This window comes from Podarcis pityusensis (genome assembly GCF_964106645.2).
Source record: "Podarcis pityusensis genome assembly, chromosome: 3".
In the NCBI taxonomy this organism is placed as follows: domain Eukaryota; kingdom Metazoa; phylum Chordata; class Lepidosauria; order Squamata; family Lacertidae; genus Podarcis; species Podarcis pityusensis.
Window position 1 is genome coordinate 83,683,160 of NC_138026.1, and position 24,858 is coordinate 83,708,017.

A 24,858-nucleotide genomic window follows, 5' to 3' on the forward strand; every position below is an offset into this window, starting at 1 on the left:
TCACCATGGAGCAACTTTTTTTGGGGTCTTTTTCATTTTTTGCCTCAGGCCCCAAAATGTCTTGGGGCATCTCTGAATGCGATTTGCCAATCCCTGCATGTTGTCTTGACAGGAGCGATATCGGCAGGACTGTAACCTGGCAGTGCAGCTCCTGAAGTGCAACAAGTCTCACTTTCGGAATCACAAGTTTGCTGATGTGAGTGGAAATCTTGAGCAGGGTGGTTGGTTGGGGGAACCTTGTTCCAGGCTTCTCTCTCATCCAATACATAGAAAGCATAGGAGGAACTGCTTTTCCTCATTCTGCAGGGACTCCCAACAAAAGACAATTAATGCCTTGTCATCTTGTCTTCTCATTGTTCCTCAGCTGCGTTTCTGTAGGTGGGAAGGAGGGAGGTTGTTGTCATTGCTACACCAGCCTTGAGCTTGATAGCCTGTTAGGGCTCTGAACGGAGCCTAGAGAATTGCAGGTCTCCTGCTGAATCATCTCTTTCTTCCCCATTGCGACAAAGGAGTTAGTGAATGAATGGAGAAGGCTGTTAACTCCAGGTGCTCTTGACTCATCATGATGGAGGAAGTTTTGTGTAGTGTCAGGAGAGAAAATAAAAGAGACTAGGTGGGCTGGGATGGCTGGCAACCCTTGGGTGGTTTCTAGCCTTCAGGAAGATAGAAGGTCTCTTAAGACTGTTGTGATGTGGTGCCCAGTCCCATCTTTAGGGCCACTTGGCATGCCAGTTTATCATCTCACAGCTATCCCAGAGTTCAGCACATCTTATAATGGGCATATACTTGTATAGATTGCAGCTTTTTTGTACCCATGTGTGCTTTGCATGCATTATATGCTCAAAACAGGCTCCTGGACACCAGTAGCAGTCAGGCAAAGAAGGCGGAGGAGGTTTACATTGCGCAAGGAGTAACCTTATACTGACAGAGCATTCATTTTAGTGCTATTGAATACAACCTCCTCTACCTTAACTGTAACTCCTCTACCTTATGTCCTACTAAGTCTGTGCCTCTTCTCATTGCAAAGCGTCAGTATAGGTAGGCAGCATGTTAAATGCCAGAAACTGTAAAGCAAGAAACAAAATTCATACAGTCGTCTCCCTGCTGTATTGACTGTGGAAAACACTGAGGCTTGGACTTCAGCAAAAAAGAGAAAAAGGAATGTTCTTGCCTTTCAAGCAAAGCGCTCTGATGGTCCTATAAAGGATTGCACCTGCATGGTCCATATTACTGGTTGTGATGGGACACAGAAAAAGAGGTGCTTGCTAAGGACTATGGGGTTGCTCAAGTCTCTTGAGGACTGGAATTCATTTGTTCATTCATTGCCAAAGCCAGTTAGGCAATTTAGGGCAAAATCTCCCATTGCATTTCTTATGCATCTCCTGCCATACAAATGAGTATTTGGTGTGTCCCTCACCTGACAATCCATGCATTCATGAAGCAAGGCTGAGGTCTTTGCCTGAACTTAGCATGGAAATGTAGAAGGCCGTGTAGCTAAGCCCCTCCTTCTAATCCAGTTCCTTGCTGTCAATCCATGGGGCAGAGGTATATCTAAGGTCCTGTGGAGTATACGCCTAAGCCCAGGGCACCGTTCTGCAGCTGCTCAACCCTGGGAGGAGTGGGATGCTGCTCCTCTACATTAACAACACGGTTCTGATGCAGTTGGACCACCTCCATGTTCCTTGATGCAATGGGCTTGAGGTGGTTTCAGGAGCAGTGGGAGTGTCAGGCTGCTTTTGTCTCTGGAGCTGGCAAGTGCCAGGATGGCAATTGATTCTTAGTCTGGGGCAGGCTGCCAAGGCAGTGCCCTATAATTACTACATGCTTCCTGGGAGCCTCAGATTCTAGTAGTGGGGGCTGGTCACTCGATTCAGTGCAGCCACCAGCTAATTTTTTCCACTAATCAATAGCATTATGCTGGCCTAACATGCACCAGCAAGGCTCTCTTGTTTAATGTTCAAGTTTGAGCGTATGTTTCTCCCTGTTTCTTCTGAAGGGGTCTTGTTTGTCAGGCCCAGAGCCAAGGCAGGGGGGCAGAACCACATTTTTTCCTTGGTTATTGGGACACAAATGGATCTTTTGAATTTATAGGCGGCTGGTGGTTTGAAAGATGCTTTTAATGACATGTTGTGCCAGGACAGGAAGTTAGAGCTGGGCAAATAGCGCCTTCCACATAACTGCTTCATCCATCTGTCCTACCCTATTAACTCAGTGGTTCTCTTAGTTAGGAGATAACGTCCTTTTTCTCGTCTCCATAGCTTCCCTACGAGCTGCAAGACATGGTCAACAAGCACCTGCATAGCACTCAGGAGACCTCTGGCCCCGGGCAGGAGGCCCCTCACAGCTTGGCTCCATCGGATGTGGTGCCCACCTCGGTGATCGCCAGAGTCCTGGAGAAGCCGGAGTCCCTGGTGCTCAACTCGGCCAAATCCAGCAGCGGCAGTTGCTCCATTGCCGAGGACGTCTTTGTGCACGTCGACATGAGCGGAGCTCCGTCCGACGCTTGCCCAAGCCCAGGCCAGCCTGGGAGTGAGGGGGCAGAGGGAGCAAGGCAGCAGAACGGGGGCTGCAAACCTCCAAGCGGCTTGGAGGGCCTCCCTGGAGAGGTGCCCACATTTGAGAAGCTGAGCCCGTACCCCACTCCGCCTCCACCCCACCCCATGTACCCGGGGCGCAAGGTGATCGAGTTCTCGGAAGACAAGGTGCGGATCCCGAAGAACAGCCCCCTGCCCAACTGCACCTATGCCACGCGCCAAGCCATCTCCTTGAGCCTGGTCCAGGGGGAGGAGGAGAACGGCGACAGGCAGCGCACCCTTCCCAGCAGCCCCGCCTCGGAGGGCCAGCGCTCGGCTTCCAGCTGCTCTTACCAGCCCTCCCCCAAGGTGAGCCGAGCTCACGGCTCCTCGCAGAGCAGCCCCTTCAGCAGCCCCCCGCAGGTGCCCAGCACCTTCGCCAGCTCCGCCAGCTCCGAGGAGGACCTGCTGGCCAACTGGCAGCGGATGTTTGTGGAGAAGGCTCCCCCCACCACGGAGCGGGTGCTGGTGAACCGCACCTCCTTCAGCCGCGACACGGCCCAGGAGCTCCAGAAACGGTTCAGCCGCTCCATGCAGGAGCTCGGCCGGGCCGCCTCCACCTACTCGGATGGCGAGGAGTCGGTGCAGAGCTGCAGCTGGACGGTGAGCAGGGACTCCAGCACGGACACCGACAGCACCGAGTCCCGCGCTCGCCGGGGCCACCTCTCCTCCGACTACGGCACGGACTTCTCCCAGGACGAAGCCCACAAGCTGCTGCAAGGGGGTGGCGGAGAGGGGGCGGCAGAGCCCACCAGCTCTTCCCCAGAGAAGCACAAAGACTACGTAGACCTCGACTCGCCCGGGAGCCCGGCCGAAGAGCAGGAAACGCTGCTGCAGGGAAGCCAGGAAAACAGCCAAGAGGGCAGCTCCGAGCAGAGCAGGGAGAGCAAGAGCAAGCCTCCTCCGGGCCGCCCCCACCGCAGCCCCAAGAGGATGGGGGTTCACCACCTCCATCGGAAAGACAGCCTGACACAGGCCCAGGAGCAAGGCAACTTGCTCAACTGAGGGTAGGAAGGAAGCTGCCCAGGTGCAGCGTTGCACCCAGCTCCCAAGGGCTGTTACTCTACTCCTGAGGTTGAAAGGAGGACCGTCATGGGACTCCTTCCCAGGAATTCCAGGCCATTTTTATATATTTATTGTCTTTTTTAATGCACACTAAGAACGGAGGCAGCTCTCCTGCTACAGCACCAGGGCAAAACACTCGGGTTCCCACCAGCACAGGTGCTTTGTGTCCACAGCTCAGTTTGCACTCATGCCCTTCCTTCCACAGCTCAGTTCTGCCTTCACACTCCAATTCCTTCCTGCTAACATCCCATCCCATTGTTGGTTCTGAGTTACGCCCCTTCGGCATCTCAAGCCTCTATTCCTACGTGCCAAGAAGTAGGAACACGCTGTCCCTATTTTCCTTGTATGAATCTTCCCCCAGGTGAAGGCTGCGGGTGAGGTGTGACGGCTTCCGTTAGGTGGGCGTCCCCAGATGTGTGAGCTTCGCTGCTTTCTTTTCCTGCATTCTGCTACGTGGATGTGCGCTGGCATGAATAGGTGGAATGATGCTCAGAGGCCACCTCCAGAGTTCCCTTGCTTCCTGAACCCAGCATGGTTACTCGTTGGGAGGAGCGCCACTCAGGAGCCTGCCAGAATGAGCCTTGGAGCTTCCCTGCTCCAGCCAGCTAGCAAAATGGAGGCTGGTCCATTTGCCATAATGGGTTCGGCTGTGTGTGACTGTCATGTTGGCTCTTTCTTGGGTGGTCTGTGTCTCATTTGAATGACGTGAAGCTATGTGTTCTTTTACTTGCTTTCTTATAGGTCTTTGTCTTTTGAATTGTGCTTACCTCTTTTGTGAACGAGCAAAGAATGTGCAGGGATGGGGTGGGGGGGATTGGTCAGAGAGCATCTGCCCTGCAAGAAGCGGCTCATCTCATTGTCGCTGTTGCCCTATGGCCACCACCCGCTGAGGAGTTGCTAAAGCCTAAGCAATGCGGCCATCTTGCCTCTGTAGGACCATCCTGTTTGCCCCTTGGTGAGTGAGGATGAGCATCCTATCGGGGCTGTGATCCAAATCGATACTAGTGCCTTCCCAAGGCCTTAGGCAAGGTCTGATATTCCCCCTCCTCTACTTGCTTTGGTTTTTTGTATGTATTCAGTGTTGTATTTTTTTTTCTCCCTTTGCAGTATGTTTCTGTGTTTTGCGTATATCTGTGCACGCACCTGGGGAGGAAAAGGTTGCCAGTGTTAGGAATTTTTCACTGAATGATCACGTTCCATAGACGCAGTTTCCTAGCCTGCCCTTGGTGCAACCAGTGCAATCTTCAAGAAAACAGTGAGCAGACTAGGCTGCTGAGCTTGGTTGCACTGCCAGCTGCTTATGTCCGGATGGAGTCTGTGTGATCTTCTGCTGGAGAGTACCCTAAAGCCTTTCTTCTCAGTACAGGGAGTCTTCTCCCTTGCCAACACCAGCAAAGCAGCTGCAAGCTGCTCAGAAAACCCACTCATAGCCCTGCAGGACCAAGAACTTTCCCCGAAACCTCCCAGTATCCATTGGATGGCTTCCATGGCCTATCTTGTGTTGATCTACTTGCCTTTTGTGCTGTCCCCTGCTGCCTCCCTTTAGACCTAACCAGGGTCTGCTGTGTGTTAATTGTGGAGCAGTCTGGCCATAGCTAACTTTTTGATGTGGCCTTCTTCACTGGCCACTTCTCTTGCTGATAAGCTGCTGGCAATTGCATCCCAGCATTGGGGTGTGACTCAGTATTTTCAGTTTAGCTACGCTAATAAATTGGTGCTAAATATGGACACCCTACATTTTGCCTATGCGGCACTTAACCAGTAAAGATCTGACTTCTACAGCTGGCAGCTGCTTGCTTTGCTCAGCCACTCTCCTCCTTCAACCCTTGATTCCTTGGAATTTCCTTTGCTCTTCAAAAGGTAGAATCCAAGTTGCCACATGTTCCTGCTCCAGCACTGCAGTGCTCTCTTTCTTGCTGCAAAGGCTGCTGGAGATGGGAAGCCGTTGGGGCTTCCTGGTGACCTCTTGTTTGTGGTCAGTATTGGACAGACATGGTGCTGGGTGAAGCCTATCCCATAGAATCTGGGCCCTTCTCGAAAATGGAACTGATTTTAGCACATCCCACCGAGACAATTTTTTAGTCCGGAGCCCAGGCCTCTTTTCTGTGGCTGGGCTGCACAACTGCACATAAGGCAATCTGAAACTGTCACAATTGCAGCCACCAAACGGACAATTCCAAGCAGTTACTACGATGTTGATTGAGACCAATCTCCATTTCCTTTAATTCTATTGTACTAAAGGTTGGGAGGAGGGGAGAGAAAGAAGATCATTCTCGAGTGCAACCGAACCGTGCCATTTATTTCACATGGGTCTGGGCAGCGAAAACCTGCAGGAGAATTGAGTATCAGGTCTGTGTTAGTCCTGCTGCTGCAGCGTTCCTCCCAGAGCTCCTTTTGTGCAGTCCTGCATCTCAGCCCTTTGCATCCTTCTCCTCTCTGGCAGTATTATGAATTCTCTCTCGGGGAGCTTGAGTTGCCTTCTTTGGCTGCCCCGTATTTTACAATGTCCCAACTCAAGACTGTTAATCTGCGACTAATGTGTTTTTTCTGAGATTTTCAAACTGATAATGTATATTTTAAAGCCAGAAATAAACTATTTTAAAAGTACGTCTGAAGCTGACTGTTGTGCTGCTAGGAGCTGAAAGGGGAGCATACGAAACCACAGATTTTTAGGGTGTTCAGTTTTTTGACCTGCGGCTCTGCATGGCTGCAAGCAAAGGGTCTTCCCTTTCATTCTTCTAACTCAGGGTTGGTGAACCTGTGGTCCAGACACTGTAGGATGAAAATTCCCATCATCCCTTACTATTGGCCATGTTTCCTGGGGCTAATGAGAATTGGAATTTCAGCAACATGCGGAGAAGGCCCTGCTTTAATTTGAGATGCATGGGATTGAATCTCAGACCCTTCGGCAAGCACAATGTGATCTGTGGCCCTCCTTGTGAAGGTACACCCAGACTTGATCGGTCTTCTCAGTAGGTCACATGAAACTGGTTGTGCTAGCTGAAGCCAGCACATGGACTTCTGCTAGCTCTGAGTATCTTCCCACGCTTGCAATACTCTGCCCCACCCCCAAGTCTTTTTGTGCAGGTTTAGGGGATCCACAAAGGCAGAAGAGGGTGAGCTTGCCTTCCCAAGGAAAAACATGGCACTGATGGAGCTATGCTGAATATAAGCCATTGTCATGACTCTGTTTACATTGCCAGTTTACTTCTGGATCTTTTAGCAACTGGGCTACTAATGTAGGGTTTGTATTTGGACCTCTGTAGGATAGAAAGCAACCTCTTGCTATATGACGAGGCACCTGCCTCTGTAAAATGGAAGTAGATTGTCCACTTTCACGACATAATGTCTCTATTCCCTCTCCCCCTGTTTATGTAGCTGTCCCATAAATCATGCGGTCTGTGGCAGCCACAATATCCTAATTAGAAGCTGCATGGCACTGCTGCCTCCTGGTGGTTCTCTTGGCTTTTGTGATTGACACAGAGAAAATAATTTATTGGTTTTGTTTGTGTGGGGCTAGGAAAATAGTCCAAAGCAAAACAGAGTCCTGCTGTCCCTAGAATCCTGCATGGAAACAACAGAGCCGCTGTGAACTCTTAGGAGGAAGCATGGGTACCATTGTAACAAAACACATTTCCACAAACTGCCTTACATGGCTGAGGCCTTACGTCACAGATGGAGAACTTGTGGCCCTCCAGATGTTATTAGACTGCAGCTACCATTAGCCCCAGCCAGGATGGCCAGTGGTTGGAGATGGTGGGAGCTGTAGTAGTCAACAGTTGCTGGAGGACCACAGTTCCCAACAGGAGAACAGGAGGTATTTCTTGTTGCCCCATTTTGCAGCCATTGTGCATACTATTCCACAACAGTTTCCCCGCAGTGAAGTGGCTGTTTACGCAAAAGAAGCAAGGTCAGTAGTTGTCCGCGTATAGCACTTTGGGATTTGCTTGAAGTTGGGTTTGTGTGCTTAGAAGTGCACATATCTTCAAATGTAAAAATGGAGCAGATTCTGAACGACAGAGCAGAGCCAATGCTCACTGCCTTAGATCTTACTTGTCACTGGATCACAACCAGACCAGTTTAGTCCTCTGATGTTAACTTCAGTATTTAAGCTGGGGGGAACCTGGGATCCAGGATGCAGTCCCATCAGACTACCAGAGCCTCTGCTTCTGCCTGCTTCTTCCCTCTAGACCTCTGTGTTCTCCGCTGATGCAGGAAGGAAAGCATCAAATTGCAGGCAGTGGGGGAACGAATCTGAATTGGGACCAGTGGGGGGTTGTTGGGAGGGGGCTTTAACCCTTTGCCTCTTACCATAATCCTGATCTAGAGCAGGGGCCGCACTCCTGCAATTTAGCAATAAAAACCCCTCCCATTGGGGCTGACAATGAGTTCCTCCCGCAATGAAAATTGCTGTAGGGTCAATGTGAAAGAGAGGGTTGAATGAGAGGTGCTTGTGTGCATAGATTGATAGGGATGTGGCCACCTCCACTGCTGGCAAATGGCCCAAGTTATTACCTTCAAGGTAATGCAGCCTTCTGAAATTAGGGATACTTCAAGAGCACCCAAAGTGTGCACTCTGTCCCTATGCAATTTTTTCTCCTGGGTATTTCTGGTAGCACCTGTGACTGCCTTGAGTGTCTTAGTACAGTCATTATGGAACTCAAGGGCATTCACTCCAACTTATTTGGGGAAAATAATTATTTAGGCCAGGGGTCAGCAACCTTTTTCATCCGTGGGCTGGTCCACTGTCCCTCAGAACTTGTGGTGGGCCGGACTATATATTTTTTTTGGGGGGGGATGAACGAATTCCTTTGCCCCACAAATAATCCAGAGATGCATTTTAAATAAAATGACACATTTTACTCATGTAAAAACACGCTGATTTCCGGACTGTCAGCGGGCCAGATTGAGAAGGCAATTGGGCCGCATCCGGCCCACGGACCTTAAGTTGCCTACCCCTGGTTTAGGCTATATAAGGCCTGGTTCACAGGAGCCTTCTGCTAACAGAAATCAGCTTTCTCTTTGTGGGGGTTGTAGACTTAATTATCAAGTGCTAAGTTGCTTTCTCAGCCCATTAGAGGCAGCGCAACAAAAAATGCATTACTATAAGGTTGCATTGTCTTTGTCACAATGCAGCCTCATAGTAATGCATTGAAGACTGGAGTGCCTGGCGTGCTCTGGTCCATGGGGTCACGAAGAGTCGGACACGACTAAACGACTAAAGAACAACGTAAGGTTGCATTATTTCCCTTAGTGAAGCTGCCTTGCTGATGCGTAGTTAGAAAGGAAAGAGCCTCATGGCCACAACTGGGCCATTTCTGTGAACTTTATATAAAATTCTACTTAAGACATAGGTACAAGCAATAAAAAGTATCTGTTATACATAAATATACACATCTGAATAAATACAGCCTCCCGCAAAGATTAGTCAAGAATGGATGGTGCGACCTAAAAATACAGCAACTGGACAATCACAAGCAACTGACAAGTTGTGTGACACAGACATCGAGATTAACTTGGGTCACATCCCAGTGTGGAGCTAAAAGTGACTTCAGTAAGACACAGTGTGTGGATCTGCACTCAGGGCAGGCGCAGCAATTACACATAGACATTAGGCTTTCACACCCATCTGTTTGCCTAGTGCATACACTCACTTGCAAACACACAAGCACAGTACACATTCACACATGATATATGTGTGAATGCACTTTTTTTAAAAAAAATAAACACAGTCTTTCCACATACATGGAAATGATGTTCTCATCAGAGGCAATGGGAGTTTCCTTTTCACATCTCTGTTTCTGCTAGAAGACTTTCTCCAAGGCCCGAAGTTACCAAGACCATCTGGGAACTAGAATCTGCGAAATGGAGAAAAGGTGGTTTTAGCCAATGAACAGGATTTGGAGGGGGACAACCGTGATTTGTAGCTGGATCCTAAGCACAGAGCTAGGAAGACTCTATTATAAAGGAGAACATGAAGCGTTAAGTACAATTCAAGAAAGCACTAGCTTGAGTACTCCTGAAGTGAAGCACTTGGCGACTAAATAGATTCATTTTATGCCTAAAGTGTATAGCACAATACTAACCATGTCTACGCAGAAGTGTCTCTTATTGAATTCAATGGGGCTTACTCCCAGATAAGTGGGATTGCAATTGTAGCTGCAGACCATGACCACATAGAGTCCTGTCCCCTCTCTTCCTACCCACTCCCTGGATTCACAGCAGACAAGCTGTGTGGTTCCACTAGCCTTCCTTAATCTGGTGCCCTCCTTGTTTCCAGCATCCACCAGTTTGGTCAACGGTCAAGGATGATGAAAGTTCAAATAAGCACCAGGTTGGGGAAGGTAAGGGCTACACAAGTAGCCCAATTCTGTTGTAATTATTGGGCGCCAAGTGCAGTATCAGAACACCCATTAGGATGTGCTGCCTCCTGATTTGAAGTCTGCACACAACAACGTTTCCTTTTCCAAAATACACAGTTAAAAAGGAGGCCTGCTAATGTGAAGCTGGATTAAACTCTGTGCTTAGGCATCCACAGTTAACTTGCTCTAGTATTTTCCTTTAACTCCTGTAATACGGAGACAACAGTAGCTCTCCGCTTGATAGGCACATGAGATGTGCTTAATAATAATAATAATTTATTTATACCCCGCCCATCTGGCTGGGTTTCCCCAGCCACTCTGGGCAGCTTCCAACAAAACACCAAAATACAATAACCTATTAAACATTAAAAGCTTCCCTAAAAAGGGCTGCCTTCAGATGTCTTCTAAAAGTTGGGTAGTTATTTTTCTCTTTGACATCTGGTGGGAGGGTGCCACTACCGAGAAGGCCCTCTGCCTGGTTCCCTGTAACTTGGCTTCTCGCAGCGAGGGAACCACCAGAAGGCCCTCGGCGCTGGACCTCAGTGTCCGGGCAGAACAATGGAGGTGGAGACGCTCCTTCAGGTATACTGGACCGAGGTTTCCATTTAAGGCTTTGCCCTATGATTACACAAAAGAACCCAAATGGGATACCAGACTTTGGTTTTTGTTCAAACAGGAGATTACCACCCCTTCATAAGCCAATTTGTAGGGTTGGTTTCAGAAAATCATTAGCGGCTGGATTGCATTTCAGTTTAGTGCTGCCAGTGCATTTGCGCCAAGGACTAGATTTCATAGTGTAGGAAAGTGTTTTCATCCCTAACTAAGCTCTATTCTGATATCAATACTGGGACAAAAGTATACGCTTCTATGTGTGCATTTTAGCTCAGCTGGTAGAGCATGAGACTCTTAATCTCAGGGTTATGGATTCGAGACTCACACTGGGCAAAAGATTCCTGCACTGAGGAGGGTTGGACTAGATGACTCTCATGGTCCCTTCCAACCCTATGATTCTATGATGCTCTGAAATACCAGTACTGAAATTCCGTGACCTTCAATTTTTTAAGGGCCTGAGTGTCATGGTTTCCCATGGTCAGCCTCCCCCTTCCATGTTCACCTCCCCCCCCCCCGCCCCAATCTTCCTCCTCCTTGGAGGCCCCAGCAGACTTACTGCTCTGGCAGATCCAGTTGTTCTTCTCTCTTGCCATGACTTCACGAGTCTCCGTCTCGTCGTCTTCCTCACCCTCAGAAAGAAGGTCGGAGATCTGCTGCTGAAGTTCAGGGCTGATGTTGTTCTCTGCCAGGATCAGCGTCCGCAAAGCTGTCGGGTAGTTTTCCACCATATCCAGCAGGATCTGAACAGAGCAAGAGTCGAGAGGCTGGTTGGTAAGCAACTCAGCTTAGAGGCAAGAGAACCAAGGAAGGAGAATGCAAAGGGGCTCCAGTCTTCCTGACAAACTGCCCCTGAGACAGTGCATTTGGGGAAAGAGTGCATTTGGAGAAAATAAAAGTAGACAAACTAGTCTGCCCACTTCCATGACTTAGAAGGCGAACAGAAGGCGGCAAAGGACCATGTTCTCCTTACCAAGGCTGATTGGTTGGTGAGTCCTGTTCCTTCCAAGTCCAAAACCTCGAGGGTGCGGCTGGACGCCACAGAAACTGCCAGCATTCCTGCTATTTGGTCACCTAGACAGTAGAAAGTCAGGAGATGTTAGAAGACCTCACAGAGGCCATGTTGCATGCAGCCATTCCAGGAGTGGCAGAATTTGCTGGGCAGTACAACAACCTCAACTCTACCAGCACCTCCCCACCCCCAAAATGGCACTTGTTTAATAACGCCACAGATGCATTCAACAGGTGCAGTTTTCTAATCCCACTCAAAGGTGCTGCACCTGTTTAATGTCTGCCTGTTAAAGGCACAAGACACTGGGGAAGAGTGATCACATTATGCATCTGTTTTGCTGCTGCTGCTGCTGCTTTTCTTTCTCTTCTTAAATTGGCTAGGGGGGGAAACGGTATCTCTGCACCTGGGGCAGCAGCACATAACCTCTAGGCGAGCTTAGTCTTAATTAGAAGGAATTGCTTCTGGGTCAGAGAAGAAGCCTTCTGCCAGGCTTTAAGGCCTGAGCACCTCTCATTTTGCAGGGTAAACCCTGACAGTGGAAAGGCAGAAAGAAGAAAGGCCTCGCCCAGTTTTGAAAGGGCAGGATTAGGTGGGGTGTGCTGAGGAGCGTCTCACATTTGCTTCCCTGAGGCAGGAGGGATGGGGAGAGGGGAGAGCTGCCTGGTCTAGTCTCTTCTCTCACCAGCTGCCAATTCTGCTCAGGCAGCACAGCTGCAGAGAGAGGGAGAGAGGCGGTTTCCATGGTAACCACTGCTGGGGCTCCTCTCCTCTTTGCTGTATTTGGAAGAAGATGAGGAGGCAAGGGCGGGGGAAGAAGCATGGTCTGACTCCCAAGCCCAGTGGCAGCAGCCTACATGGGGCTGCAAAGATAACATTTGGAGGATGGGTACTGCCACACTGTACACAGGAAGAGGAAGTGCACATAACCTAAGGCCTGTATGGCGGGCTGCTCTTCAGGCCTCCTCAGCTTGGAAGCAAGTCTCATCCCTTGCAGAACATGGTAGGCCGCCATCTTATATTCTCCCTGGCCCAGGCTGGCAATTGTCTGTTCCATTTCGTATTTTGAATGGCCAGGTTCTTTAATAGCCTATTGCTTAGGCCTTAAAAAAAAAAAAAAAGCGCAAAGGTGGTAACTCTATTCCAGACAAAGGGGATACTAGTTTACACACATATGCAAACTCTATCAGGAAAAGAAAGGGGCTGTAGCTCAAGGACAGATCACACAGGATGGGAAACATTCCTGTCTGAAATAATGGAGAGAGGCTACCTAAGTACAGACCAGGTGGACGGAGCACCTCTCTGACCCTTCAGGTGCCTCTGAACTACAACTCCCATAATCCCTTACCATCAGCCATGTTGGGTGGGCTGATGGGAGTGGAAGTCCAACTTCTGGAGGGTGGCATTCTCATTCTTGGTGTAGATCGAGATGGACCGTGGTCTGACTCAGTAAAAAGCAACTTGCTATGTTACCTAACCATTAAGACACAATGGCCCTCTGTGGATGCCAGCTGCCAGTCATTCAGCAACTTCCAAATTGAACCATTGTAAGGTGCTCTGTGTGAGGCAGGCCTTCAAAACTGTCCAGAACCTGCAAACAGGGCAAAATACTGCAGCCAGAGTGCTGACAGGTGGAGTGGTGAACTTGGGTACTACTATTATGAAAGCCTGTGTAAGGCACCTCTGCCACCCTCATGCTGCCTTCCCAAAGGCAAGTGAGGAGGAGCCCAGCTTTGAGAAGGAGGTGCGGGGGCTCTGGCAAGGTCTAGAACCCTCCCACCTCCTTCCCAAAGCTGGGAAAGTGTTAACTAGGCTTTAGGAAGAGGGGGGACAAGACTCTAGGACTCTATCCGAGCCCTCATGCCTCCTTCCCAAAGCCCAATGCCTTTGAGAGGGCGCCCCCCCCCGAGCTTAGCACCCAGTGTGTGCACTTCTCACACAGCCCTAAGTCCGCTTGACAGGTGTTTGGCGATTTGATTCCATCATATTGGTTTTCTGTTATCAGAAACTAATCACTGCTGATTAGTTTCAAGCTCGATTCAAGGTGCTAGGGTTGGTTTTAAAAACCCTTAAACAGCTTTGGACCTAGGAGCTGCCTCAACCTCAAAAGGCAAGGCTGCTTTCAACCAGGGTCAGGACCTTCTCTGTTATGGCACCCAACTACGTGGAATGCTTTGCCAAGTAAGATGTGCTGGGCCCCGTCATAATACTGCACTTGCAGGCATAGCTTTTGACTGATTCATTTTCTGGTAGCTTAGTATGATGGTGGTTTTGGAAATGTTAAATTAGCTTGTGTTTATTTTCAGAGAGTGTGTGTAATATTGGAATGGATACTTGTTTCACAGTGTTTTGTTATCTGCTCTGTTTGCCGCCTTGAGAAATTAAAAAAATACATAAAAGAATGAAGAGGAAGGGCCGAGTTGGATTGTGATTGGACTTGTCCTAGATGTGGGCTCTTTAACTATCATTAACCAAGCAACATCCCCACTTGTTTAAAAGAAAGAGAGAGAGAGAGAGAGAGAGAGAGAGAGAAGAAAGAAAGAAAGAAAGAGACACACATAAGCCACGCACGATATCCATGCTCTTCTCACCCAGTGGGTTGTAGTCCAAGTTCAACACTCGCACCTGGGAACTATGAGCCACTGCAATAGCCAGGCGCCCCCATCCTTTGGCTGTGATGCCAGGGTTAGCACTGAGAGTCAACTCCTTCAAACCTAAGGGAAGCCAAGTGAGTTTACACAGTCACAAGATCTCACTCTTGTATTCAGGATTATAATCAACTGCATATATACTGCCCTTTTCTTCTCCCTTCAGAATCATGGGTGTGGATTAAAATCTCTTTACATTTGCTTTAAAATACTACTACTACTACAGTCATACCTCATGTTATGGACGCTTCAGGTTACGTCTTTTCAGGTTGTGTCCCGCAGCGACCCGGAAGTACCGGAAAGGGTTACTTCCAGGTTTTGCCGCTCGTGCATGCGCAGATACAGCACTTCAGGTTGTGAACGGGCCTTCGGAACAGATCCCATTCGCAACCAGAGGTACCACTGTACTACTACTACTACTACTACTACTACTACTACTACTAAACAACCCCTGAAAACATTTTAACCACTCTTTTGGGCAAACTATCAGGATGGTTAAAAGGACAGATTTCTTAAGAACAAACTGTGGGACAGTTGTATGTTAACACAAGTTGTATTCAGAGACATTAAACATGTAGTTAAATTGTTGTCCTCCACCCTTTTAAAGGCTTCTTGGAGCAGAAGTGGCTCAAGTCATTTTGGTGGCTGGCAAAGGAAACTCTAACAGCACCCACAACCCCAAGGTTGATAAAAAATAAAATAAGGGAAAGGAAAACTAATCTGTACCAAGTCATCTTGTGAATGCTTGATTAGAATTTGACATTTTGATGTTTGCCACTCTTGGCTCCTTTGGGAGAAAGGGTGGGACACAAATAATAATAAATAACAATTAAATGTTCCTGAATGCCCTGCAACTTTGGCAGCATTTGATGACATGCTACATTTGCCCATGTGAACACACACTTCAGCTGAGTCTGATAACTGTAGACATAAATGTTGTGGAAACTGTTCCCAAGATAAGCATTGGGAGCACATGTTGTGCTAATTTTCACATGCTAACAGGCTACAAGCAGAATAATTTGCATCATACTTACAGAGTTACTTTTCTGGCATGATACTGCCTGAATGATGCCCTCATTTGTCTACACTAGAGATGGGAAACCTTATTATTTTTATTATAAAATATATTACCCGCCCTTCACCAGCAGATTCCAGGGCAGGTTAAAAAAAATAAATCCCTCCAGATGTTGTGGACTTTTTCAACCCCCATCAATCCTAGCCAGCATGGCCAATGGTCACAGATGAGGGGAATTTTAATCCAAGAACATATGGAGGACAACAAGTTCTTGATCCCTGGCCTGTTCCCTTTCCCTTTCACAACTAGCTGCACACCACCCCAACCACAGAACAGCAGGCCCCAAAAGAGGACAAAGTGCTATCACAAGAAGGACAAGAAGAAGCAAGAAAGAAGAGCTCTTTAAGGTGAAAGGATGATCTCATGCAAAAAGGCAGAGGGGCAATGTTTCTTTCTAATAGATCATGTTAAACACCAAGGTTCCAAATTTACCAGAATACACACAACAGATCTGCAGTGCCCTTATTTTTTTCCCTCCAGATTTTGCTCTTGCAAGCCTAGTGGCATGCTTAATGCAGTAGAGTGGAAAAGGACGGCTGAAAACTCGGTCAAAGTATTATTTTCCAGTCCGCCAGTCTCCAATACTCTTTTCTCAAAAGACTTTTGATTTAGCTCAAGATAATTCCTTGAGCAAAAAATAACCTTTGGTGATATTTCTGAGTAGCACCAAAATAGGGCATTTCAGAAAAAGGAAAACGGCTTTTAATGTGACAGCATCAAGTTTTGGTTGCAAAAAATAAAATGCAAAACGACTGCAAAGCCTACAGATCCTCACACTGACTTAGTGGGAAATGACACTGTTTAGTTCTGTAATAGGGCAAAGTATAATTACTTCTATTCTGAATACCTTCTCTCCCAGAATGAGAATCCACTTATTCTTAGCAAGCCAGGGATCCTTAGCCGACAGAGTAAATTTCACTATAATTTCACTGTGCTGAAAACTCAGTGCTACAATTTGTCAGGGGGTCTCTTTCCTCTCTGAAGAAAAAAAACAATAGTTTAAAGGGATGTCATGAAAGCAGAGGAGACTTGTGCTCTGCTGTTCCAGAACCAGCATGTGGAAATTGCAGGAGAGCAAATTTTGGCTAGAAGTTAGGAACAGAAACTTCCCCAATGGTTAGAGCTGTTAAACAAAGAACAGGCTGCCATGGGAAGTATTTAAGCGGAGGCTGGACAGCCATCTGTCAGGGATGCTGTGGTTGCATCCTGTACTGCAGATCCTGTACTGAACAGGGAGTGGACATTACCTCCACAACTGTTCCAACTATAGAATTGTATGAACAAAGATCTGAAGTCCATTATGAGCTCCAAAGATATACAAGAACTCCACACATCCAATTTGGCTTACCTGACTTGGCCCCATCAGGAGGGAGCAGTCCACAGATCAAGTTAATACCTTCATCACCCAGCATGCAGTCCCCCAAGTCCAAGGCCACTAGTGAGGGATGGATGGAGAGTGCTGGGTTCAGAAGAGCCAGACCAGCGTCTGTCAGGGGACTTCCGTGGAGGCTGTGCAAGAATAAATGGTTAGGAATTAAACTATCGTTCCTCAAGAGTTGCAGTTGACTTCACCCAGCTCAAACTATGACAAAGAAATGCAATAAATAAATTAACAGGGGCGATTTATACCAACAACTCTAAAAGACGAAGAGTCATTAATGGAGTATTTGAATCTGCTTCCTTACTCCCCACTCCCTTTTCTGCCATGGTAGCAGATTCCTTTATCACTATGGTTTCCTCCCTCCCCCCCACCTGCGTTTCAGTGTCCTACTCTTCCTTCTGACACAACATACATAGGTTTGCTGCCCTGAGATATACTGGAATTTGGCTTAGGGTAATAAAATGTTGCCCAAATCCAAGTTTCACTGTTTCTGTTTAAGAAGATTAATCTATTGGGTTTGAAATAATCTAGAATGCTATCACCATTTTGGATTAGAATCACAACCTTGCCCTCAAAGCCCTTTTGGTATGTGTGTGTGTGTGTGTGAAACTTTGCACCTGGAGCAAAAGGTTAGTTAAAAGGTGTTAAGGACTAACAGCTCAATTATATATCCATGTCTACTCAGAAGTCAATGGGATTTGCTCCCAGTAAGTGGGGTTTGGACTACACAGATACACTAAACAATTTTGGAAGCTCACCAGCAACAGCTGCAATCCTATACACACTTACCTGTGAGTAAGATCTATTTAACATAATGGGGCTTACTTTTGAGTAAACATGCATATGAATCGGACTGCAAGACTTCTGCCAGCAGAACTGGGCACCTTTCCTCAAGTCCTACTAAGCAGAGGGCTACTCACAACAAAGACTGGACAGAGCGGTTGGTCTTCAGGGCTTCAGCCAGTTGCTTGACCCGATTGATATTGGAGACAATCCCCAAGTTAAGATTAAGTTGAGCTAAGGAGTGAGATTCTGCGACCCCCCTGCAGATGCGGCCAAAATCTCTGTCGGAAAGCTGACAGCCCCGGAGCGAAAGCAGTTTGATGGAGTTCTCTCTCAGGCTCTCACAGATATCCCGAATCTCGGCACTTGATAAAGTCTCCCCAGAGATCTGGATAGATCCCGGCAACATATTTATATCTTTGTGAATAAAACACTCTCAGCAGCAAACTAATCCGGATTTGTGCAAGCAACGTGCAATCCAGAGCAGTGCAGGGATTGCTTTGCAATCCGGATCAGAAGAGGTAAGGAGCGCGTTAAGGAAATCAGTGGACCGACGGTTGTGCAATCCTGTGCAAACGAAGCTGGAGGCCACGGTGCAATGTTACAATACCCGAATTCAATGTGCTATTCGGCTCAGGCCAGAATACAGTACTTCTTGTACGCAGTTCAAATAGGTGCTCCTTAAAGCGGCTTTAAGCGTTGCGCAAGCCGGATCCGCGTAGAAACTTCTATGCGACCCGGATGCATCAAGGTAAATTCTGTGCAACTCCAAATTAAAGCATGTGGAGAACAATAATGGGTACTCTCTAAGATATGTCAAAAACAGAGCGCTTTCCAGTCCCGAGCAGGGTTGTGAAGAGCGTAAGGTGAGCAGACTGGGATAAGGTGGTACAGGCAGATGCCAGGCAATGTGAAATAACAGGAGCAAGAAATGCAAATCCAAATCGGTGCCAGATCCTTTCTGGAATTTCACACGAATAGAAAAAAAACGAGCGTGTGTGTGTGTATTCAGGCTTCTGCGCAATCGGAGAACAAGCCGCCGTGTCCGCCGGGGAAGGGGTGGGGGCGGGCTGCCGTGCCCTCCAGCTTCAGGCGTCTATGAATGATCTTCCCCCTTCCCCGGCGCCCTCCTTGCCACCCACAGCAATGCAGCCTCGGTCGCTGAGGCTTGTACTGCCGCTCCTGCCGCCGCACCTGCTCCGCCTTCACTCCCGGGCCCGGGGCAGATCCGACGACTCCCGGGCGCGAGTCCCTCCTCCGGCCGCCGCGCCTGCTCCTCCTCCTCTTAGCGCACCGGCGGCTCCCGCGGCAGCGCCCAGCGCATAGTGCCGGCGGCGGGACGGAGTCGCCAGAGCCGCCGCAGAGACCGGAGCTGCGCTGTCTCCTCCCTCCTTATGCCCCCAGGGTGCGCGTGTGGCGGGGCGGGAGGAGGGAGCGAGGGAGGAGGACCCAGCTTTGTTTGGCGCTGCGCCGGTTCCTATGGCCACAGCCAGGCACCGCAGCCTGCGCTCTTGCCAAGCCGGGCCACGCGGCTACTGCCGCCCCGCCGCCTCCCCAGGCGCGCTGTCCTGCCCCGGGCTCCACCTCCAGGCCCTCCCCGCCGACAGGGGCTGTGCGTGAGGCCGGGGCTGACGGGATTTAATCTAGATCCAGGCGCTCGGTTGGTGGAGGAAGCCGGGGCCGGGCGGGGTCCTGGAGACCTCCGTCTTCCCTCTCGGCGAGATGCTTTGCGCCATCTCTTGGATGCGACTGTGCGGCGGATCGTGGGCCGAGCCGCACCCTGTGACCCAGAGCCGCAGACTGACCTTCAAGGGAGTGGGGTCGTGGAGGGGGGTGGTGGGATTGGGACCAGCATTTTCGCGCTTCCTCGGCTGCGATGAGAGAAATGAACTCTGCAGTTGCTCAGAGGCGCCCCGTTTTGACGGCGCAAGTTCCAGAGCAGGGAATCTGCCGCTTAGAATAGGTTCGGATGGGGGCCTCTCCAAGAGTAAAAGGAGGCATGATATACAGTATGTCTGTTTTATCTGTCTAGTAGTTTAAACAGCAGCGGCAACGGTGGCTGGTAGATCCTTCCCTGTTTCCAGCACCACGTTTCCAAAATGGCTGAGAAGTCAAGCTTGGACATCCTCCGCACGCCTCACGTCCAGGTCCTTATTCCCAGCAAGACCACTCCTGCAGTCATAAAGACAATTCCCACATCATCTTTCTTTTAATGGAAGCACTCATGGGAATATTTTTTTTCATCTGTAAGTTTTTAATAGATCTGCTCTGTTTATATATAGTTTTGATTACAGTATATAAATGCTTAATTGTTTTTAATTATTGTTCTTTTCAAAAAGTTTTTAGCTGTTCCTATTTTATCTGTAAAACGCTTTGAGCCCCTGTAGGATTCATGCGAATGGGTGAGTGGAACACCCAAAATGATAGCAAAAATAGCCTTTGGTTCTCTGAGTGGCTCTGCTCTGCTCCTGTATTCATGAACTCTACAGGAGCAGGAGCAGCAGCCAAAGGGCAGTACTGTACAGTAGAGGTTTGTACTGTATTAAAGGATTACACATCTCTTAATCTGTGTTTCATTTTACCTCAGCTTTAGGTGTAAGCAGAAATGGAGATGCAAGATAAAGCAAGGTCTGCAACTGAAGGAGCAGGAGTGTTAACCTTTTGTATATGAGTATATCCACCCAGAGCAGGCCAGAAGGACTTATTACTGCCATTATGGAATGAGGGAATTGGGGAGGAACCACTTTGCCTTTCCTCCATTGCTGCTTAGAACAGTCTCCCAGAACACCTGTGTGATCCCAGCTCTCTTCACTTATTTCAGCAGCAGCCTCCCCCAACCGGGTGCTGGTCAGTCCCCGTCAGCTCCAGCCAGCATTCCCGAAACATTTGGAGGGCACCAAGTTGGGGAAGGTGGACCTACAGGTAACTAGGCCCATAATCAAGCCTAAATGTGTGTGACTGAGTTGCACATTCTCTGCTTGTTTACTCCTACCTCTACTTCCTTTTCCTGCCTTGTGTCAGATTTTTAACAGCCAGCGCTTCAGGGCAGTGACCTGAGCCTTTTCTGTAACATTCCTTATGCACACACAGTGCTAATTAGGAAACAATTTATACTTCACTTAAGTGCCGCTTGCCATGTAGACTGAAGGAAAGTGAACAGAAGCAGCTTTTTACAGGAACACAGAAATGAACACATCTGATTCAGTTCGGGATCTGTTTACAGCTGAATTAGATATTCCTGAAGGGGTTATTAGGGCAATGAGTACATTCTACTCAGCCTCCTTCTGAATAGCTCCATCTGATTAAACCTGGGATGGTTGCATGAAAATCACGTGCTCTTCCAGTGTGCTAAACTGACAGTGGATGTTGACAGCTGGAGAGGGGTGGGGAAGGGATTTCCTTTAGTGGAATTAATAGTGTGGGCCTCAGCTAAATAGATGGGTGCATGAAGGCTCTGTGAGCGATAGATCTCATCAGCCATGCCAAGTCTTGTTGAGTAGCCCATTCTCACTGTTATAATCCTGTATCCTTTCTGTGTTACTACTGCTCGCTCCCAGTGATGGCTGCTCTTTGTTTTCTTATGGCATTGTGGATGTACATTCATGGTACCATATGAAGACACGGTGACCAGAAGCGTTGAAGTGCCCACAATCAAGAGGAGCTGCAAGTGTGGAGGAAAGCAGTAGGTGTGAATATCTCTGATGACAAGTTCTTTTTTTAGCAATAGTGGTGTTAAGGGATAGGCTGGAAAAAAGAGCCAGGAAACTGAAGTTCCTCTGCTCTGGCAGAAAGTTCAAAGGACAGCAAAGGGTAGGAGGCATTCATCCGCAATATGCTCAGTGATGCAATTCTCTGCCCTGAGGAGTTTGTGGTCTAAACTAATCTAGCCATGATTTTGCTTTTCCTCAGCTGGAGGGTGGCAGCTGGTATTAAAAAATAGCCTGGCAGGCACAATTTTTACAAAGAAGCTTTGCTTACTTCAGCAAGCATACTGTGCAGGGCTTTTTTGGCTGCAGCTCTCTGCAATTAATTAAATGCTAGGAACGCAGAGGAAAGGAGCATAAACTCCTGCTACTCTCCCCTTCTTCTTGGGCAATGGGTTGTAACATCAAGGGCCCTAGGAGCTTTGTACCAAGGGGGTGGCGGGGGGGGGGAGCAAAGCCCAGAGATAATGGCTAGAACAATAAATGATGAAAATGTTAGTGGGACTGAATGGGGTTGGGACTATTAGGATCATAAGCCATGTAAGTAGAGAGCTTTCTACATATAACTAATCTGCTAATGCAGAGTCCAAACTCCAAGCAAAATCCATTTTGTCTTGTAATTAAGGGGGAGAATAAAATAAGCACTTGAGCATTAGTTGCAGGATAAATGAGAAGAATTAGAAGGCACAGAAGTAAGAAACACAATATTGGGGAATATAATAGCCACTTTGCAGTTTGCAATAGATGACCTGGCTTAGGACTTGCATTTCATTTGATTCTCCAAAGGCTGCACACTGTAACCAAAATAAATAGTAGGACAAGCCAGAGAAGACTCAGATGACAACCCCGAAGCTTTGACAATATGGTCTGCATAATTGATGTAATAACATCCTATGGCATGAAAGGTAAAGAATATCAGGTGCCTGCCATTTATCTGGTGATTGAGCACACTCCAGATTATCCAAAGTGCTTCTGCCAGGAAGGTACTGGACTAGGCCATGTTAATGGTCTGGTTATATACAGTTTTAAAGATCCAGGGATAAAGGCATGCAAACAGTTCCAGTCTAGAAATAAAGCAGCTTCATGAGATTTATGGTTCCTCACTAATATATTAATTAGGCCAAGCTGTTCATGATAGGCTTGCATTTCAAACCTTTCCTTCTTTTTTGTAGCTCTTCAGTTGCTGTTGGAACACTTGCCTAGCCTAAAATATTTGAAGCCAACATAATAAAATTAGGAAAAGGTAGCATAGAGATTTCAGCTTTGAAAAAAAAACCTTGATTAATCTTAAGCAATTAAATCCCCACTTCAGATTTTTTTAATGATAACTAATCAGCTTCCATCTGAAAACAGATTGCAGGATGGTTACCAGGGTAAAGCAGTGAGAATGAAGCATCATTTCAGCCCTTTGGACCAGCACAGTATTTGAGACATGGATGTTACAACTCTGCAGCAAAATCAGTTGCAATTTTCAATTAAATTATGTCTCATTAGAAAGACTGTTATTAGACATAATAGCGTAGGAAAGAGGACTCCAGGGATGTATCCAACTTCTGTTAAGGGGTCATCATTATTGCTTGCTAACTAACTGCTGACATCTTCCCCTTCATTCCCCATCCTTGCTTTGAAGGTGACAGTTTGTGATATCTTCATTACCAGGCCCATTTCTTGTCTGTTGGGATATATGGCAGGGCTCATAGATTCATACAATTGAAGAGTTGGAAGGGGCCATGAGGATCATCTCATCCAACCCCCTGCAGTACAGTAATATTTCACCCAACATGGAGCTCTGATTGGGTGGGAAGCTTCCATCATATCCATGGAGAGATTCTTGCTGCTGATGGGAGATAAAACAGCTTGGATCTGAACCTTTTGGGATTTGCCTGCTGGTTTCTCCCTCCCCCTCCCCCCCTCCTTTGTAGTACAGTCCAACATGCTGTATCTACCTCCCTGAAGCTCAGCACTGGAACCCCATAGGGACATGTACTGAGTCCCTACCTGTACTCATTGTATACATGACTGTATTTCATCTGATCCATCCACTGTAATTAATAAGTTTGCAGATATAATGGGTCTAATTCCAGGTGATGAATCAGCGTACAGGGGGGAGGTTCAAAAAGTATCTACATGGTGCTTAGCGAATAACTTGTACCTAATATTAGCAAGACAAAAGAGATGGTGTTGGACTTTCGGAGGAAGAGAGGGGAACTAGCCCCATTATATATTGGGGTGTGTGTGTGTGTGTGTGTGTGTGTGTGTGTGTGGAGAGAGTCTCTTCCTTTAAATTCCTGGGAGTTTACCTTAGTGAAGACCTCACTTGGAAAAACAATATAATTCAGGTGGTTAGGAAGGCCCAACAGAGACTCCATTTTCTCAGGGTCTTGTGAAAGAACAATGTTAAACAATTGATGACCTCCTTCTACCGGTCCACAATAGAAATTGTCCTTATATTGTATCAGAGTGTGGTACGTTGGCTTGACAGCCACGGACAGAAAGTCTTTACAGAGGGTGGTGAACATAGCACATGATATCATGGGCTGTCCCCTGAGCCCGCTAGATGATATCGCAAGGGATCGTTGCCTTAGGAGAGCGAGAAAAATTCTCAGGGACGATTCACACCCTGGCCGGCACCTCTTTAATCTTCTACCCTCGGGCAGGAGATATAGAAGTCTAATCAGTCTTACCAACAGGCTAACAAACAGTTTCTATCCGTGGGCTGTTAGGCTGCTGAACAGAAAAGAATATAGTGCAACTGACTTTCGGGGTTGGTGTGTTTTGCGACAAGCACACAGAGTGCAATGAGATTTGAGTATGGGGGGGGGGAGGGAGGCTCGGATAATTTCATTGTACACAGGTTGTACATTGACAATAAAGGTATTATTATTATGTTGCATACCACCTGGGAGGGTACATGCAACCCCAGGAATGGCTTGGGGCATAAGACATGTATTGGGACGTTGAGCAGGAAGGCTCTACTAGGCAATCAGGACTCAAGCCATGATTCTTCAGATCCTAGCCAGTGCACAGATGAGAATGTAGGGCTAAGAACTGTCAGTGTATGAATGTGAGCAAGACAGAATTAAATTAAATATTTTGAGTACATACACTCATTCGGATACTTGAGCCCAACCTGTATAGCTTTCCATCTGGCCAATGTGTCGGCCGCTGGGCTTTTGGTGCGCAGTATAGGCCATGTGGAAGATACAGCAGCATTTACCATCCCCCCCTATAGTTTCCCACATGGCTGGGTTATTTAAAATAAAGAATGTGGTAACCTATGCAGACATAGTTTCAAATATATGATGGCAAATCTGGTAAAATTGTTCCAGTTTTTCTGACAGTACCAACTATTATGTTACCGTTTTCACAAGTGAGAATGGTTTACCACCATTACAAGTTTTATTCCCTTACTGGCTAAGGAAACATTGGCCTTATCACATTGAAACCCAGTAATCTGAAAAGGCACTGGAAATTTAGAAGGATTTGTAAGGTTCAATATTCATGATACATCCATTAGTGTTAAGAGTTGCATTTTATTTATACCATTTTTTCAAAAAACAGAAACCTTTAATCTTTTTCTTGTTAAATGAATCTCAGTCCCTCTTTTCTATATCCCTGATTACGCATTGGCTGCTTAAAAATAGAGAGA

At 47.5% G+C, this 24,858-nt stretch overlaps 2 protein-coding genes across 8 annotated transcripts in view; one reads left to right on the forward strand and one right to left on the reverse strand.

The window, feature by feature from the left end:
• Positions 1 to 6,245, forward strand: part of TJAP1 (tight junction associated protein 1) — a 47,813-nt gene extending 41,568 nt beyond the window's left edge. For all 6 annotated transcript variants that reach the window (XM_081000187.1, XM_081000188.1, XM_081000186.1 and 3 more), the window contains 2 exons: positions 113 to 196; positions 2,259 to 6,245. In XM_081000187.1, coding sequence (XP_080856313.1) covers positions 113 to 196; positions 2,259 to 3,578 — 1,404 coding nt within the window. In that variant the 3' untranslated portion in view covers positions 3,579 to 6,245. The remainder of the gene's footprint in view (positions 1 to 112; positions 197 to 2,258) is intronic.
• Positions 6,246 to 8,950: 2,705 nt separating this feature from the next.
• LRRC73 (leucine rich repeat containing 73) lies at positions 8,951 to 19,049 on the reverse strand. 2 transcript variants are annotated; one of them, XM_081000306.1, is made up of 6 exons: positions 17,643 to 18,870; positions 16,690 to 16,850; positions 14,210 to 14,332; positions 11,583 to 11,683; positions 11,169 to 11,352; positions 9,359 to 9,496 (listed from the first exon to the last, which is right to left on the reverse strand). In XM_081000306.1, exons 1-6 carry the CDS (start codon positions 17,912 to 17,914, stop codon positions 9,426 to 9,428), a joined length of 912 nt encoding a protein of 303 aa, XP_080856432.1. In that variant the 5' UTR covers positions 17,915 to 18,870; the 3' UTR covers positions 9,359 to 9,425. The 2 variants fall into 2 exon arrangements, with proteins under 2 accessions (XP_080856433.1, XP_080856432.1); XM_081000307.1 differs by lacking the exon at positions 14,210 to 14,332 and having other exon boundaries at positions 8,951 to 9,496; positions 17,643 to 19,049.
• Positions 19,050 to 24,858: the final 5,809 nt, after the last annotated feature.

Bases quoted from the DNA above. Each gene is read 5' to 3' on its own strand.
- LRRC73 (XM_081000306.1), bottom strand. From the start codon at position 17,914: ATGTTGCCGGGATCTATCCAGATCTCTGGGGAGACTTTATCAAGTGCC. The intron at 16,851-17,642 runs GTGAGTAGCCCT...ATTCTTGCACAG, and splicing joins CGCTCTGTCCAGTCTTTGTT to CCTCCACGGAAGTCCCCTGA. The intron at 11,684-14,209 runs GTGAGAAGAGCA...TCTACTGTCTAG, and splicing joins CTTGGACTACAACCCACTGG to GTGACCAAATAGCAGGAATG.